We start from the raw sequence: 15,677 nt of genomic DNA, 5'->3' as shown, positions 1-15,677 counted from the left end.
TGACAAACATACAATATTTATACAAGAAGCTTCGTAATAACTCGAAAATAAAAAGATTTTTTTAATTGGTCTAATTTAAGTGTATTTACTAGCTTCCTATCTGGTTATGACTGCAGGAGACCAGAAGTTTCTTAATAGAGCGTAAATAGTGTTCGGTACAGATGCACCGTGGTTCGTCATCATCAATTACGAACTATATTTTTCAATTTTGCGGTTCGACTTTTTGACTGTGACTTATTTGACTCGACTGACACCGACAGAGTGACCAGACCTACAAGTGGTGAACTGGGCATCGAGATGGTAAGTACCACTTCATCTATTAAAATCTTACATTATCCCTTACAAAGCGTAGTCTAAGGCACGCTGTGTCCCGGGACCCGAACCCGTCGTGTACGGCACGAAGAGTGTTTTAAAATGATTTTAAGCAATAACTTAACATTACCTTTAACCAGCCATGGTACATTTTCTTTTGGACATTCTTTTATTGGAATATCACCCGACCAACCGGCATCGTGGGACAAGAATTTCACCCTGGAATATTGAATAACTTGAGTAAATTTAAAATTGAACATCAACACAAAAATTTTAGAACATTATTTAAGCTATTACAATGCAGAAAATAGTACAAGTTAGCTTAGAAGTTGTATTTACTTAAGAGAGAGATCGGCGGCCGTCTCACAGAGGAGGGCGGGGCAGACGCGCTCGGGGGACAGCTCGCCTGCGCACTGTCGCGTTAGTAACAAATTTCGCTAAGTTTCGTCTGTCTACGTTAAAATTGTAAAAATATCAAATATGTAACTGGAATATTTAATGTAATAAAGTGTGATGTATGACCTTATAGAGTAGTGGATGTCGAAGCATGTTAGCAAGCGTGAGTCGGCCAGTCAGACGCATGGTGCGCGTGGGGCCGACCTCGGTGACGCGCGCGTAGATGAACACGCCTGCCCCCGGCGCGAGGCGGGAGATCCCCGGCGCCACGTCTGCCCCGCACGCTTTGTCACTCACAGCCCCGCCCCCGTTCAGACATACATTCGGCTCTTCCAGACGTACCAAGTACTTGCCTTCCGCGAAAGGTATACCTTAAAGATTCATCAAAGGAAAATAAAACTAAATATGCAAATACGTGGAAAACGTAATTGAAATCGTTGTACTCGAGCGCTTCACTTACTATTAGACCAGTGCCAGTCCGTTGATGGATTGGCGAGGGAGAATCGTAGCTTTTTCGCCTCGTTTGGGGAGTGCCATCTATAAAAATAAACTAATGAATTTAATACTTGATTTTTTTTTAAAGATTTGCTAGTCAAATGAATATGTGCATTCGACGTTACCTATACGCAAGCATGGAATCGGGGCCCAACGGAAGCAGTTCTTCGGTAGCAAGTTGAGACACGCGAAGTGCGGCTCCGCACTCGTTGTACAACCACAACGAGACGCGTCCGCGCAGTGCACGCTGTGACTCCTCCTCCTCTGACAACTCCGGCTCCTCATTCTCCTCCGTCGCACTGCTCTCCACACAATCTTTTTCTTTCAGTACATACTGCAAAAATATTCAATAAACTAGGTATTATTAAATGGTAATCAACAATTTTGTACCAATTTTTTCAGGTAATTATTAAATGCAGCTTACCCGTCTAACATATGTTTAACTAAAGACATTTTATTTAAACATCGTTCCAGCTACCACACATGACGTGTACCTGATCGTATGCGTGTTGCCAGTCGTTGGCCAGCGCCTGCAAAGTGTAGACGTGCGGCACGTTCAGCGACACGTATACGTGGTCAGCGCACGTGCGCACGCGCCAATCTCTCGCCTCGGAATCCCGCACGGGCGTCAGCAACACTGAAGCCTGCACCCGGAACTCCTCCACGAGTCGCTCCATGGTACCCGTAGTGCAATCCAAGATGTCGCTTCTGTTGAACGGGAGAATCAAAGAATTTTTAGCAAAATTAATAAGTCGGTTAGCAAACAACCTTGTTGTACGTTATTATATAGAAACAACTAACGAGAAGTGGGCGTGCATAAGACAGCGTCGGGTGGAGGGGGCAGGGCCCAGGTGTAGGTGGGCGGCGCTGTCGCGCGCGGACAGCGACAGCACGCGGTGACTGCGCCGCAGCGGCCTCGATACGTATAGACCTTCCAATTTCCTACAATTCTCCCTAAAAGATTATCAAATTACAATTACAGTATTTTAATGCATAAAATGATTAAGTTAATCAAAGAAATATAGCTACGAATACGTACTCGTTTAGGGCGGGCATGTCATTGTGCAGGTATATGCTGAGCGCTGCGAGACGCATTGCAACACGTGTAGGCGGCAGCAGGCGGGGCGCAAAGTATGAATCGACGCGCATCGAACCCCACAGCTGCTCCGAGGTGAGTTGTCCGCCCCCCATTCCGCCCCCCGCGCTACTCCCTGCGCTGTCGCAGTCCGTGTCGGACACGGCGGACCACATCGCGTCCGCACCCTGTACATACAAGATAACCTTAACGTATGAACTACAAGCTGTCGCCAACGACTCCGTCCGCGCCGAATAAAAAAAAAAATTAAAAAGTATCCTATGAGTTCATTCAGACTATGTTCTACATCTGTATCCAATTTCATCAAGACCCGTTTAGCCGTATCTCCGTACTTTCTAACAAACACCCATCCATCTAAACTTTCGCATTTATAATAATAGTAAGATTCATAACAGACGGTCATCATAATTATACTTCTTTTATTTTTGTTCTTAACAACACAATAAGGTACAAAATAGATGTCACTCACCAAGGGGTCATGTTGCGACATGAACTTATTGGCGTCGAAGAGGAATGGCGTCTGCTCGTCCTCCGCTCGCGGGCTCAGTCGTACACGCCACATTAACGCGAATACCATGGCTGTACAGGAAATATTAGGATTGTCATTTACTGCCGCACTCAAGAGTCCTTCAGGGTCGTTCTAAATGTACACTTAGTATGATAAATCTGTAATAAAAGACTCGTTAATACTTAAATTTCATCTGAGCGTGGCGTGTGGTAGTACATAAAAAAGTAATTAGTGAGCATAAAAAAGCAATAAAACCGAATTCACCCGCTGGGTTTCCATCAAGTTTAAATTCCCTTGGCTCGCTGGTGGGCAAGTGGAAGTAGGTGTGCGGCTCCCACCGCATCAGCGTAGAATCGAACAGTTCCAGCACACACTCCATCTCTTCATCCTGCAGACCAGAACAAGTTAACATATCTTGTAAGTACAGTTAGACTCCGATTTCAACATTCCAGATCCATTTGAGGGCCCATAGGAAACGGCAGAGGTCACAGATTTCCTTTTAGTGAAGATTAACAGTGGTAGATCCCGCAACAACAATATTTGTTGGGTGCACGAATTGGCCGGGTCGACCGGTGCAATACCACGACCACACAGAAGACAGACGTGAAGTGGAAGAAATTCCGCGTTTCGTCTGATGAGTGTGGTTCCGGAGGCCTAATCCCCCCCCCTTCATTCAGCATGGCAGTCGGATTGGAAGAGTACATACCCCAGGGGGGTACCAATACCACTGGTATTGGAGAATCCCCCTCCGCGCGTTTACGCCTGAACTCCCTTTTGGAGTTTGGGCGTAAGCGCGCGGGCCGCCCTGCGTATTCTGGGGGGGGCACCATTCCGCTCGTTGCTGGAGTTCGGGGCAAAAGCAAGAAACGCGCAGCGGTTTCCCCTAAAACGTTCGCCGTGGACGTCTGTAACATTAGGGGACTCCACTCTAACTTGGAGGCCGTCCATTACCACCTACGGATGGCTAAACCGGCCTTGCTTTTCCTTACTGAGACGCAGATATCTCCTCCGGCGGACACATCGTATCTATCCTGCCCGGGATACAGATTGGAACATTCTTTTTTGCCTCGGGCCGGGGTGTGCGTGTACGTCAGAGATGATGTCTGCTCTCGTCGCCTCAGCCTTCTTGAAGGTAGGGACCTATCCATTTTGTGGCTGCGCGTAGATAGCGACGACCATCCGCGAGTCTACGCGTGCCTCTATAGGTCCCATAGCGGTAATGCCGAAATAGACCGACTCATGGAGCAAGTCCAAACGGCTACAGATTCCGTCCTGGAGCAGATCCCATCCGCCGAGATTGTGGTACTTGGCGATTTTAATGCCCACCATGCCGAATGGCTTGGCTCTCGAACCACCGATCACGCGGGGAGATCTGTCCATGACTTTGCCTTGTCCTATGATCTGACGCAGCTGGTTACATCGCCAACGCGAATACCAGATGTGGAAGATCATACACCTTCCCTGCTGGACCTTCTGCTGACCTCACATCCAGACAGCTACTCGGTTTCCGTCGACGCCCCCTTGGGGTCGTCGGACCACTGCCTGATCCGGACAACAGTGCCTATCTCGCGTCGCCCACGGCTCAAGCCAAATGGCCTCCGCCGAGTGTGGCACTACAGGTCAGCAGACTGGGATGAGATGCGGTCCTTTTTTGCATCCTACCCATGGGAGCGAGTTTGCTTCAAGCTGGACGATCCCGATGCCGTTGCCGACTCTGTCACCGATGTCGTGCTTCAGGGGATGGAACTATTTATTCCGTCATCTGTCGTGCCTATCGGGGGCAGCTCTCGGCCCTGGTATGGTCGATCCTGCAAATTAGCAGCGCGCTACAAGCAGGATTGTTACCGAGCCTGGGCTGAAGCGTCAGCGGCTAGGGATGTAAATACCAGCCTGCTCAAAAAGAAGTACAACTCCGCCTCCAGGTCCTTCAAAAGAGTTATTGCCAAGGCAAAGTCGGAACACGTGGCTAGCATTGGCGAGAGACTGGTGAAACTTCCTTCGGGAACTCGTGCGTTCTGGTCTCTCGCCAAGGCTGTCCAGGGGAATTTTTGTAAGCCATCTTTACCATCTTTGCGCAGGGGGGATGACTCGTTGGCCCACACCGCAAAAGAGAAGGCCGATCTTCTAGGCTCTCTTTTTGCGTCGAACTCGACTCTGGAGGATAAAGGTAGCTCACCGCCGAATATCCCGTGCGGTGACACCTTCATGTCCGAAATCCAGTTTCGCCAGAGATCAGTACGTAAAGTGCTGTATTCTCTGGACGTCCACAAGTCGAGTGGGCCTGACGGAATTCCTCCCATCGTGCTTAAGACTTGCGCTCCTGAGTTGGCACCGGTTTTAACGCGCCTGTTCCGGTTCCTCTACTCCTTAGGCATCGTCCCGAATTCATGGAAGACTGCCATAATCCACCCGATCCCAAAGAAAGGCGATAGCTCGGATCCGTCTAACTACAGGCCGATTGCCATTACCCCTTTGTTCTCAAAAGTCATGGAAACGACCGTCAATTGCCAGCTTATGAGGTACCTTGAGGAGCATCAGCTGATTAGCGATCGGCAGTATGGATTCCGTCAGCGTCGCTCAGCTGGTGATCTTCTCGCGTACCTCACGCATCGATGGTCGGAGGCTATCGAGGGCAAGGGGGAGGCCCTGGCGGTTAGTTTGGACGTGGCCAAAGCCTTTGATCGGGTGTGGCACAAAGCACTTCTTGCGAAGTTGCCTTCCTACGGGCTGCCCGAGAAACTATGCGCCTGGATTTCTAGCTTCTTGGAGGGTCGGAGCATCAAGGTCGTTGTTGACGGTGCGTGCTCTGACCCGAAACCAATCAACGCTGGTGTCCCACAGGGCTGTGTACTGTCGCCCACATTGTTTCTTCTGCATATCAATGACATGCTGCAATTCAGCAACATTCATTGTTATGCAGACGATAGCACGTGTGACGCACTGTACACGGCCCGTGCCAATGTTTCTCGGGCTACTGCCGATGAGAACCGGACCAAACTTGTGTCTGAACTGGAGACCCTACTGGGTGAAGTTTCGGATTGGGGTCGACGAAATCTCGTTGAATTCAATCCCAAAAAGACACAAGTATGCGCCATTACCGCTAAAAAACAACCCTTTGTCGTAGACCTTCGTTTTGAGGGCACTCCCCTGGTTGCCTCAGCCAGTATCGGTATTCTCGGCGTTGACATATCGAGTGACGTTCAGTTTCGCGGTCACTTGGAAGACAAGGCCAAGCTGGCCTCCAAAAAGCTGGGTGTGCTCAGTAGGGCGAAGCAGTATTTCCAGCCGGGCCACCGCCTTCAACTGTACAAGGCGCAAGTTCGGCCCCACATGGAATACTGCTCGCACCTCTGGGCGGGAGCACCCCAGTACCAGCTTCTTCCATTTGACCGCATACAACGGAGAGCGACTAGAATCGTCAACGACCGAGCTCTTACCGATCGGCTTGATACTCTGGCCTTGCGGAGGGACGTCAGTTCCCTCAGCATTTTTTATCGTTTATACCACGGGGAGTGTTCCGAAGAACTGTTTGGAACGATTCCTGCCGCCGAGTTTCGTCATCGGACGACCCGACAGACCGCCAGGTACCATCCATACCATCTGGATGGCTGGCATTCCACAACAGTGCGGTTTTCGCGAAATTTCTTGCCGCGCACGGCCGCGTTGTGGAATAGTCTGTCCTCGGCGGTATTTCCAAACCACTACGACTTAGGGTCCTTCAAGAAGCGAGCATATCTCTTTCTTAAAGGCCGGCAACGCATCTGCAATTCTCGTAGTGTTGCGGATGTCCATGGGCGTCGATGATCACTTCGGTGTTCGCGCCGCTCGTTTGCCCCCTTCTCTTATAAAAAAAAAAAAAAAAGATTTTGCAAATCTCTCGCAATGAATATAGCAATGTTAGTAGTAGTTACCAATCCCGGGACAGGGAACGCGACAAGCCTGGTGAGGGCGCGAGGGTGCGGGTAACGCCAGGCCAGCGCGCTGGCCATAGCTCGCACCTGGTACGCCATCGGCACCTGTCCGCCGCGCACCAACTTGAACGCGCCGCTCCTGGTCCACATATTTATTGCCCATTTTAACGGTCGCTTAGTGCTGACTTTTTGTACACTAAGCGAAGCCCTTAGTGAAAATTACCTGAGATCATCCTTGTAGTAATGATCGGCGAGATCCTCGAGCGAGCTGGTAGACGATACGGTTGCTGTAGACGATGTACTGGGTTTTTTCTCGCCGACGTTAATCCACGAATCTTGAGTTTCGCCCTGTCAATATATATTGGTATTTAATTTGTGTTTCTTTTGAGAAAATCTTTTTATTTAATTGTAAACACATTCACGTATTAATTTTACTTTTAAAAACTGCTGCAGATGCAGGACGGCGTGGTGCAAAACGGAGAGGGCTTCGAGGTCGCCGGGGCGCAAATCGAGCGTTACCGCGTCGGCATACAGCGCGCCGCGCACGCCTCCTGCCGCGCCGCTTCCGCCCCCGGCCCCACCCCCACTGCGCCGCCATCCCTCCCAAGTCGCCACCACCGTAGCCCTGCGCCAAACAAAATGTAATAACATACATTTTTCTTAAATTACATCAGAAACAAACTGTAATATATAGTTGTAAAAAAGAACTATACAAAATGAAAAAAAGTTGAAGGTGAATTGTGAATGTATGTTTACCCGACGTTCACTGGCAGCAGTACCGGTCTGCGGGCGTCGCAGGGCGCGCCTGCGCAGGCAACAGTACGCGTGCGTTGAGGCGGTCGGGACGTACGGCGGCGGTGACGTGTGCGCTCGCGCTCGTCCACCCCGCCGTCCCCACAGACCCCCGCACTCCCACCTGACCCGCGCTCAGCGACACATTCGCTACACCGTGCCTCGCTGCGGTTAACACATCATCGTTACACACGCAAATTTATATATTTTGATGATACAAGATTTCATTCGTAAACTTAAAAACTACTCTACTAATATTTGTGTGAGAAACACTTTTTTTTTTATTTATTTATATTAAACAGGGTACAAAATACAAATTTAATACAATATTACAACACTAAACTAATCATACATTACAACAAAAATAATACATTATAATAAATGCATTCTTGAAAATTAATCTGAAATGTAAACACTCACTCATTAATTTGCGTAATCTCCTCATAGAAGACTGAGTTGTATCTTCTTCTGTCGTTGTTTTCACTTGCTTCAACTGCTTATTGACCTGATTAACCGACATACAAGAGTCGTTAAAATCATCATTAAAGTGATTATTTATATAATAATAGAGTGTTATTATGTTCTTAAAGACGCTTACTTACCAACTTGACAATAGTATGAAGACGCATCAGTCGGTCCGTGCAAACATCAAACAGAACAGGTCGCTCTATATCTAACTGAAGCGTGCCTCGCGCGTTCGGTATTACCGTTGCAGAAATACCTATAAAACCAATAATACATATCTAGAAATTCAAAAATTATACTACAAATTCTTTCTTAAAATAATAAAAAATAAAATTTATACATTGCGCATGGACTTTTTGGTTTTGGTATTTTTTTTTAATTCATAACCCAAGATTTAAAAATTGGATAGACAAGGCTTCAAACTTTCGTGAAACATTATCTTTAACTAATATAGAACGGCTAAAACACTCACGTACATATGCCCGGTGTCGGCACCAATTAAAACTAGTTTCGAGCCCATCGGCGGTCCTTCATCAGGGGTGAGTGGGACTGGTTTTATTTCGCGGACTCGGCCCGTCGCTCACTGCGCGCCTGCGCTCTTTGTGCGGATCTTGAGGGGGCGGGGGGCGCGGGGTGCGCCGGCCTCGTTGACGAGGTTGATACCAAAGCGTTATTGGTGTTGTTGTTCAAGTTTCCCTGATGAAGGGCCCCCGACGGGCTCGAAACTAGTCGTGTGTAACTAGTAACTATGTACGTAGGTGTTTTAGCCGTTCTATATTAGTTAAAAGAATTAACCATAGACAATATTAAAATATACGTGTACGCGTACACGTTCGAAGATGTACGTAACGTTTCCAATACTTACTGGTGGTGGGTATGGTTGCTCTAAGTGTGGCGAGGGCTGGCGGAATGTCGGTGAGTGGGTCTCGGGTACCGCGCTCAGTACTCAGTAGCACACGACGCGATGTACCTCCTCCGAGCGCCACGCCCGCGTCGAACAACGATACCTGAAGTACAGCGAATGCAACTTAGGTATAAACATGTTAGGTAACACTATTTTTCGGGTGGTTTTAAGGCAACTTAGTTAAAAACGTCGCTTCTTCTATTTGTACCTGAAACGTCCTCTGTGTTTCTTTTCGCCAGTAGTACAGGTTTGGTTGTTGCAAGCTAATATGGATCATCTGCAAGTAACCTTACGTCTTCCTGGCTTGGGGCAAGACATTCTGAAAACATCAATAGCACAAATTAAGATTAAAAAAATTCTTTTGTAAATTAAATATAAATTGAGAATTTTTTTTCAACTTAACCATTTGACTTAATTGAAATAACTAACCATTAAGTCAAAGTGAGTTTTGTCGATATCGGTGCTTTTAATGTCGTCCGGTGCGATCGAACTGCCGGCGGTCGCTGACTCGCGTCCGTCGTCTTTCTTACTCGTCTCTTTAATGTCTTTGAAACTAACCTATGAAAAACAGATTTATTTATAACATCTTGGTAACTGTTGTTCAATAAAAAAAAAGATATTTGCATGTATGATTACATTGGGGCGTGACTGGTCTTCGGGCGCTGTGTCAGTGGCGGGGCCCGGTGTGGCGCTGGGCGGGGCCGACACTGGCACATGGTCGGCCAATGGCGGTTCGCGAGCGCGTAGCGGCGCTAACTCGCTGCCGCCAGTATCCGCAGCATACAAACAAGCTTCGATCACCCCCATTGTCACAAACAACTCAAAATGTTCCCATGGATCGATCCTGTGGTAAGATGAGTCGTTTGTAATATCAAAATTTCACTATGGATGAATTTGTTACAAAATTTTAGTAGGCTTAATTTTATAATTGGACATAGATAATTTGGACAAGGCCGCTGATGTAAAATTCAGTAAAAATCTTAATTACCTATGATTTGCGAGCGCAATGGATACATTTTTCTTGATGGGTCCCTGCGGCTCCTCACTTAAGCTATATTTGGCTGCGCAGTGCGAGGCGGCCGACGCCACACCCGAATCCATGCCTCCCCGCATCGAATCACTTCGCGTTGTCCAAGCTGTAATGTTTCATTTACATTACTACCAAAGCTAAGAAAAGTTATTAAGCTTAACTCTATAATTATTATCCGAAAGTCATTCAATGGCGTTGGTAAATGGGACTACAAATACAATAGTATAAGAATGACTCTTACGAGAAGCAGGTGTGGAGTTTGCTGAGGTTGTAGGCGCGACGGTCGCGGAGGATGGTGTAGGCGGCATGGGCGCTGTATCTGGCCAGGGCGACAGCGGCTCGGGGATCAGCTGCGAGTAAGGACACGTGTTCGACTCCTCCTCAGCCTCATCTGCATCAACGTCTTCCACCCTGTTAATTACACAATTTTTTAAGATCATTGGAATATTAATTATCGTATACGTTTTCTTCTATATGAATACATTTTTTTATATGTTTCTCACTTAAACCACTGTACATGTTTCAACGAAACTTTGACACAATGTTCAGGTTTGTGTCATAAAAAATCTAAAAAAAAATTTGTGCACTATGATTTTGGCATTGCAACTTGTCCGATTCAGCTAGTATACAGTCGAAAATTAATAAACAAGAGTCCAAGGGATTGCGATATTTTTCTCACTAAAAGAAGTTTCTCTCTAACCCTAGTTTCTCGATTATGTAAGCCGTTCGTCGGAACCGGGAAATGACTCCCGTTTATAAAGATTTCTCTCTTAGCCAGGTTATACATGTGTTACCCGTGTGTGAGGGCATCCCGCATTGAATCGCTGAGGGAGACGAGGAGCGCGAGCTGGTGCAGGCCGAGCTCGACGGAGCAGTCGGAGGCGAGATTGAGTTCAAGTGCTGGCCCGCATGCCACCGTCGGCCCCTCCTCGTCGTACACCACCACCGTAGGCGCCACCACGCACTCCACGTCCACACTGCAACACAACATTTCTATATATATAAAAGAAAGTCGTGTTAGTTACACTATTTATAACTCAAGAACGGCTGAATCGATTTGACTGAAAATTGGTGGGCAGGTAGCTTAGAACCAGGAAACGGACATAGGATAATTTTTACCCCGTTTTCTATTTTTTTATTCCGCGCGGACGGAGTCGCGGGTAAAAGCTAGTTTTTGTTAAAATCTATAGTTTTATAGAGATATGACAACAAAAACACAACTTACGAATGTAATATTGGTGTGATGACAGGTGAAATCGTTGGCTGACTCCATTTCAATGCTGGATTTTCACCGCCCGTGCCTTTCATAATTTCTGCTTCGCTTACCTAAAAATATTGAAACAGTATTTGTTCGAGTTTAATCTAAATAGTATAAAATTGAACTTGGACATGCAAATTATGAGTTATTGCTACCTCTTGTCTGACAAGCTGATGAAAGCGTGCGGAGCGCAGCGCCACGCCCCGGGCGAGTGCTTCATACTGTCGGCCATCAGGAGCACTTGCGCCCGTCGCCCACCCGCTCGTCTCCGCACACGCGTTCACTACACGTCTGAACATACGATGTGTCATTTGAAATCAATTTGCTTTTGTCTAGTCTATGTGTTCTTGCAGACTATGTTCTATATCTATGTCAAATGTGTTTACCCGTTTCGAGATACCTTCTAACAAACATTAAATTATCCATACATACATCTAAACACACACTTTAACAGTGGTAGATCCCGCAACAACAATATTTGTTGGCTGCATGAATTGGCCGGGTCGACCGGTGCAATACCACGACCACACAGAAGACAGGCGTCAAGTGGAAGCAATTCCAAGTACAGTCTGATGAGTGTGCTACCGGAGGCCTAATTTTAGTCGGTAGTTAGGAAGTGGATTTGGCGGAAGAGGGGACGCATAGGAAGGAGAAATATTCTCTTTCTGTGCGTCCCCTTCTCTGTTGATTAAAGTAAGGCAACGCATCAGTATTTGCGGATGTCTATGGGCAACGGTGGCCTCGCTATTGCGGCGAATTCGGGTGGCCGTTTGCTCGTTTGCCACCGTTTTTAGCCGACTTCAAAAAGAAGGAGGTTATCAATTCGACTGTTTTTTTTTTTTTTTATGTGTGTTACCGCGAAACTCGGCCCCTGGTGGTCCGATTTTGATAAAAATTATTTTAATCGAAAGGAAGTGCTTGCAGGTGGGTCCCATTTTTTTGTTTTTTTTTTTAAATAACTAGAAGACTAGTAGATTTTGAATATAGCTTCAAAATTTGTTGCGGAAATTAGGGACATTTTTGCTTTCAGCGCTTACGTAGGCTAAACTATAGGACCTACATAAAAATGATGTATGGCGAATTGTAGCTCTTTAAATGTGCTAAAAAAAAGTCCGCGATAGCATATATCTATCTTTTATAGTTTTCTCACAATAACCATTTTTTTTCTTTAGAAACATTAATTAAATTCATGCCCTATTTCCGACGCTATTATTCAAGTTCAGTATTAACCCTTATGTAAATAAATATGTTCATTATCAAGAGAATTTAATGTAGATTATATTTGCAATTGAAACTATATCATTCTGTCTAATAGTTTAGGAGAAATCGTAAGAATAAAATTACGCGGAAACGAAAAATGCTACATCGCGTTACAATGAATAGCACAAATTTGCTTTCTGGGCTTACGTAGGTCAAACTATATGACCTACATTAAAATGAGGTATGGAGTAATTATAGATCCTTAAATTTGCTAAATAAAAGTCTAAGGTGGCATATATCTATCATCTATGGATGTCTCACAAAAACCATGTTATTATGAACAAACTTCGATTAAATTGCACACGAAAAACAGCGTCGTAAGCTTACGGCGCTATTATATTATATTCGATATGAATCCTTATCCAAATAAATATGTTTGATGGCTAGAGTATTAAATGCAGATTACATTAGCCTTTAAACTATGTAATTCTGATCAATAGTTTGGAAGATATTAAATTATTAAAAACTACGCGCATTCGAAAAATGCTACTGCGGCGCGCGACTGGACAAAATTAAAGGCACGCTACGATGTATTAGTTCGTTAATTTTCAATTTGTATACCGATTTTGATAATTATTTCATTGTTTAAAGGATAAGTGGTTATCTGGTGTATTCTAAATTAGTTTTTGAATTGAAGTACACACATATTAAATAGTAAAGTCCTTTTCTTTATTTGTCTTATTTATGTCCTTATACGTATTAAGGAAATTTGTAATTGAACTTCAAATTCACTAAAAATTGAGAAATAAAACAAACATTTTAAGAAAAAAAAATAGCCGACTTCAAAACAAAAAAAACTATCTCAAACAAAATGCGCTCAAAAGTAACTTTAAAAAAAACAATTTCAAACAAAATGCACTCAAAAGTAACGTAAAAAAACAATTTCAAACAAAATGCACTCAAAAGTAACGTAAAAAAACAATTTCAAACAAAATTCACTCAAAAGTAACATAAAAAAACAATTTCAAACAAAATGCATTCAAAAGTACCATAAAAAACAATCTCAAACAAAATACACTAAAAAGAAACAAAATAATTTCATGAAAACTTCTTTCTTTCTTTCTTCTCTCTTTCAAAAACCCTCTAAACTCTAAAGAAAGTTCTCTTATTTCTTGTAACATGTCTATATTGTATAATTATTGTTATTTTGGAGTCGGTTTCGGCCTAAGTAGGGACATAAACGTAAGTATGTCTAATACATCTCAAATATAAAATGTCACCTATTTACTTCGGCCGACACCGACTGCGAAATAACAATAATTATACAATATAGACATGTTACAAGAAAGAAGAGAACTTTCTTTAGAGTTTAGAGGGTTTTTGAAAGAGAGAAGAAAGAAAGAAAGCAGTTTTCATGAAATTATTTTGTTTCTTTTTTTATGATATAAAAAAATCGCATTTATAATTTTAGAATGATATGCACCTGCAAATAGGGTTCTCCGGATGTGGATTTACAGTAACTTTTCCGATCTGTAAAAAAATAGTAATATAAGTCCCAACTACAATCAAAACTACAACTACGTTATAAAAACTATATCAAAATTAATGTTTTTGATGTTTCGGAAACAAGTAATTTGTTTGTTCGGATATATGTTTGTTTGTCTGTCTATAAAATATAAGTAAATACTAACAACGAGCATGATTGTGTCATCTTCCGCACTCTCTGCCCCGTGCTCAGTAAGCAGCAGTCGCAAGCCGCCGGCCGACATGTAGAAAAATGGAAGCTGCCATTCGCTGCGACTGAAATTATAATATTGTCTCAAACACTATTCAAAAAAATTGTTGACAATTTTCCATTTTGACCCATACTTTAGTGCAGGGAGAAAAACAGAAAGTTCCAAGTAGATGGCGCCAACGTTAAGTCTGCTATAATCTGTCATCTGTCAAAGTTTTTATACGTCAATCTCGCGATTTTTATTATAAAAATTGACTAATTCATTCGAAATTAGATTATCCTCTTACGTTATTTATATAGTTTTTGTATAAAATATAGTATATTATTACAGTGGGGCGTGTGTCGTGGCGAGGTGGGAGATTGGGCGGGGCGTGGGCGTGGGCGTGGGCGTGGGCGTGGGCGGGCGCAGTGGGCAGGCGGCGGAGCTCGGACGCAGCAGACGCAGCACGGCCGCCGCCAGCCGCACCACGCTCGCCTGCACCACTGCCTCCAGTGGCGCCAGTGTTACATACACCTCCCACATACTGTCCGACCCTTGCTACATATTACACAAAACACATAATACAAAAAATTATTTCCTTAAAATTGCTGTCTATTATTACGTCATATATATATATATATATATATATATATATATATATATATATATATATATATATAACATCCTGGTGGTAGCCTGACTTCGTCAACGCAGAAAAAAATAGCGTATAATATGCTCGTATGTTTCAACTACCTTCCCGTCAAAATCAAACCAGGCATTTAGCATTTTACAGGCGTTTAGACAAACATACATAAAATAAGTTTAGAAATTGGCGTTACCAGCAAAGGACTGAATAAGCAATTTTGAAAATAGTAAAGTATGTTTTACGAGTTATGTTAGTAACGATTACAAAACTAGATGGCGCTGTTCGATAACGAAACGCGATATGGTTTGGTGTAACTATTTTGAATATACATTGTATTAATTTAAGATTTTCTGAGTTGTTCTTTTTCTTGTGAATTATTAAGTGAGTTGTGAGTAATAAATCTATATCAGTGAGTGAGTGTCTAGTGCTTTCCCCTACAATTTTATGGTCCAATCTACGCCGGATTTTGAGATAACGGGACTTTCGATTATTCAAACACTTAGAATAATTTGGAGAATTTCGCTTATAAGCGACTTAGAATATTTTACTGATTACGAGACTTGTAAAATTTTCAAGTTTACTGATCAAGGGACTTAGAAAAATTTTCAATAAATTTGGACTTAGAAAAATTTTCAATAAATTTGGACTTAGAAAAATTTTCAATAAATTTGGACTTAGAAAAATTTTCAATAGATTTGGACTTACAAAATTTTGTAAAATCCAAGTGAATCAAAAACATTGCAAATGGAGACCTTAATATCAGAACAAGAAGTTACTTTAGAACTTATAAAAAAAATTGGAGTAAATTTCAGAAAATCCTCTAAGTCAAGATTGAAAGTTGCTACAATTCAAGTGAAAGTTGAGACGTTAAATGAGTATTGGACGAAATTCAGAACAACACATTTTTCTATAGTGCAAATAGCTACTTCTGAGCAAAAATTAAAGCATA

The 15,677-nt window shown here is 43.7% G+C and overlaps 1 protein-coding gene across 1 annotated transcript in view; it reads right to left on the bottom strand.

Moving 5' to 3' along the window:
• LOC123723009 overlaps positions 1–15,677 on the bottom strand; it is a 62,455-nt gene that overhangs the window by 13,231 nt on the left and 33,547 nt on the right. Inside the window, exons 11-38 of the mRNA XM_045685552.1 lie at positions 14,432–14,640; positions 14,059–14,167; positions 13,851–13,897; positions 11,323–11,458; positions 11,135–11,235; positions 10,704–10,886; positions 10,151–10,320; positions 9,868–10,015; positions 9,516–9,723; positions 9,371–9,437; positions 9,088–9,167; positions 8,841–8,982; positions 8,113–8,231; positions 7,931–8,015; positions 7,475–7,634; positions 7,154–7,343; positions 6,942–7,066; positions 6,719–6,857; positions 3,072–3,195; positions 2,769–2,878; positions 2,243–2,466; positions 2,005–2,157; positions 1,698–1,911; positions 1,329–1,537; positions 1,169–1,245; positions 835–1,079; positions 652–725; positions 443–531 (exon numbers count right to left, since the gene is read on the bottom strand). Coding sequence (XP_045541508.1) covers positions 443–531; positions 652–725; positions 835–1,079; positions 1,169–1,245; positions 1,329–1,537; positions 1,698–1,911; positions 2,005–2,157; positions 2,243–2,466; positions 2,769–2,878; positions 3,072–3,195; positions 6,719–6,857; positions 6,942–7,066; positions 7,154–7,343; positions 7,475–7,634; positions 7,931–8,015; positions 8,113–8,231; positions 8,841–8,982; positions 9,088–9,167; positions 9,371–9,437; positions 9,516–9,723; positions 9,868–10,015; positions 10,151–10,320; positions 10,704–10,886; positions 11,135–11,235; positions 11,323–11,458; positions 13,851–13,897; positions 14,059–14,167; positions 14,432–14,640 — 3,937 coding nt within the window. The remainder of the gene's footprint in view (positions 1–442; positions 532–651; positions 726–834; positions 1,080–1,168; positions 1,246–1,328; positions 1,538–1,697; positions 1,912–2,004; positions 2,158–2,242; positions 2,467–2,768; positions 2,879–3,071; positions 3,196–6,718; positions 6,858–6,941; positions 7,067–7,153; positions 7,344–7,474; positions 7,635–7,930; positions 8,016–8,112; positions 8,232–8,840; positions 8,983–9,087; positions 9,168–9,370; positions 9,438–9,515; positions 9,724–9,867; positions 10,016–10,150; positions 10,321–10,703; positions 10,887–11,134; positions 11,236–11,322; positions 11,459–13,850; positions 13,898–14,058; positions 14,168–14,431; positions 14,641–15,677) is intronic.

This window comes from Papilio machaon, chromosome W (genome assembly GCF_912999745.1).
Source record: "Papilio machaon chromosome W, ilPapMach1.1, whole genome shotgun sequence".
Taxonomy (NCBI): Eukaryota; Metazoa; Arthropoda; class Insecta; order Lepidoptera; family Papilionidae; genus Papilio; species Papilio machaon.
The sequence above is the reverse complement of the archived record's forward strand: the minus strand, read 5'-3'. Positions and strand labels throughout refer to the sequence as shown.